The sequence below is a fragment of the Orycteropus afer genome, unplaced genomic scaffold, assembly GCF_000298275.1.
Source record: "Orycteropus afer afer isolate SDZICR_OR568_19922 unplaced genomic scaffold, OryAfe1.0 scaffold00376, whole genome shotgun sequence".
Lineage (NCBI taxonomy): Eukaryota > Metazoa > Chordata > Mammalia > Tubulidentata > Orycteropodidae > Orycteropus > Orycteropus afer.
Window position 1 is genome coordinate 3,057,203 of NW_006921963.1, and position 2,198 is coordinate 3,059,400.

Genomic DNA, 2,198 nt, shown 5'->3' on the forward strand with positions numbered 1-2,198 from the left:
TTTTGTGTTTGACTCATGATTCCCATTTCTTCTGCCAGCACCCATGAGAAAATGGGAGGCTAACTTGCTAATTTAAAAACAGGGGGAAATCCATGACCCTTCATTAGTTCTTGACAACAAGTCACTCACTTTAATCTTTAAATAAGATGACAAACTTTCTTTTTTTGGGGAATATATTTGTGGACTCCATATTCACAAACTCACCTATTTGCTAAAAGTGCTTGTGGTACTTTTCCTGCCATTTGCAGACATTGTGCATTCACAGAGTGGCAATAAATTTCTGCTGAGGTCTGAGGCTGAACAAGGCTGGTTCACTCAGTGTTCTCCAATTCAAAGTTTGAGGGGTGTTTTATAAGGTCCCTGGGTGGTGCAAACACTTTGTCTTTGACTACTAACCTAAAGGTTTGCTATTCAAACCAACCTGGTGGCACCAAGGAGGAAAGGCCTAGCAATCTGTTTCCATAAAGAAAACTCTATGGAGGAGTTCCACTCTGTAACACAAGGGATCACCAAGAGTCAGAAACAATTCAATGATAACAAGTTTTTTCTTTCATTTTCATAGAACATAACTACCACAAATAATGAGTCAAACACACACACACACACACACAAACACACACAACACATAAAGATACACACATAGAGAGAAATGTCTCTCAATGTAACCAGGTATGAGCAGCAGTTTAAGAAAGACATAAAAGTCACTAGTCGGAAGTGAATCTCATAGCAGCTTTATTGTCTGGTCATTTTCCACTTTATCAATGTTAGCAAAGGTGAGGAAAATTTGTTCCAGTGTTATCTGACTGACTGAATAGTCTTCTAAATTGAATAGCAACTTAGCATCTTCCAAAATACTAAACACCTTTAACAGGAAAAAAATGGTGGAATTACCATGGCAATCTCCATAGATGAACCCTTTTCCCACCCAACAATCCCCTCACTTCTTCCAAGTTTATGGTTAGGAATAGAAAGATACAGAAGGAAGAAGTGAGAAAGTAGAAGGAAATGATGATTAAAAACAGGGAGAAGGTAGTTCTCCATCCTCATTCTCCCTTGGTGGGTGTGGAATATTAAGACAATTCAGAGGGAAAACTATCAATCAACTAAACTACAGGGGGCTTTGAAAAGTAGTCTGAAGTTTTGCTCCTCCCCTAATGTTAGGTTCCCATTCTATATGCTTGATTCCCAGTGCTTACTACCCACCCTCTATGAACACATAATGTTAGAAGGATATGACTCCATAATCACCTTTCCCAAGCTAATTTCCTCACTGGGAATGGAGTAGTCAATAATCCCTTGATGCTCCTGGTTTATGATGTTACCTACGAAAGGAAAACATGACAGATGAGTAATGGAGAGGGACCAAGTATTGGATAGAGTTTAAAAAAAAAATATCCAAATATTTCTTATTACAATTATCCACACTAATAGAAGAGGGAACATATGAACGCATACAAAAGTTAATATAATCCAGAGTTCTGATAAGATGGTGGAATGGGCAGACAAAGTAAACAGATCCTCTTCAACAAAGAAAAGGGGAACCAATTAACACAGATACAGAAGATAATCCTGGAGCCCTGAGCTTTGAAGGAAAGGATACAGAAGTGGACTAAACTCCAACTATTAGAAGAACCTCCATGAAAACACTGCAAGAGGAGACAAACAGAGCTGTGGTCTGTCAGCAATCCTGATGGCATGGATAGCTTGGATATTGCCAAGTGATGTTAGGATCTATGAATTAACCTAAAAATTGGCCCTGCTAGCTAGGGGCTGCACAGAGAACTATACTGGTTGCTGGTGAATAAAGGGAAACAGCGAAGAGGGAGACAGGGTGAGCTGTGGACTTTTGGCTGTCCACAGGGCACAGTCATTTTGAATGCTTGCAAGTGGTTTGACCATTTTGGATATTTAAAGCAACAGCGTTCTCTCAGATTCCAGGGACCTAAGAATAGGCTCCACTTGCCAAGGACCGCAAGGATATTCTGGACACAAATGACCGGAAAGGTGCAATATTCCCCTTCTTACTCTTATACCCCACACCCTCTTGGTGAACTGAGGTGCAGCCATCCCTCATTCCCACCCACCTTCTGGGCAGGAATTCCATTCCAGTCTGTGTGCTCAAATGGAGCCTGGGTACCCTCCCCCTGCCCAGATTTTTTTTTTTCCTTTTTGTTTTAAAATTATTATTATTATTATTA

At 40.2% G+C, this 2,198-nt stretch overlaps 1 protein-coding gene across 1 annotated transcript in view; it reads right to left on the reverse strand.

The window, feature by feature from the left end:
- Positions 1-721: 721 nt before the first annotated feature.
- Positions 722-2,198, reverse strand: part of LOC103207552 (phospholipid-transporting ATPase ABCA3-like) — a gene marked incomplete at its 5' end in the record, with an annotated part of 194,612 nt that continues 193,135 nt past the window's right edge. Inside the window, 2 exons of the mRNA XM_007953202.1 lie at positions 722-862; positions 1,249-1,322. Of these exons, the coding sequence (XP_007951393.1) occupies positions 722-862; positions 1,249-1,322 (215 nt within the window). The remainder of the gene's footprint in view (positions 863-1,248; positions 1,323-2,198) is intronic.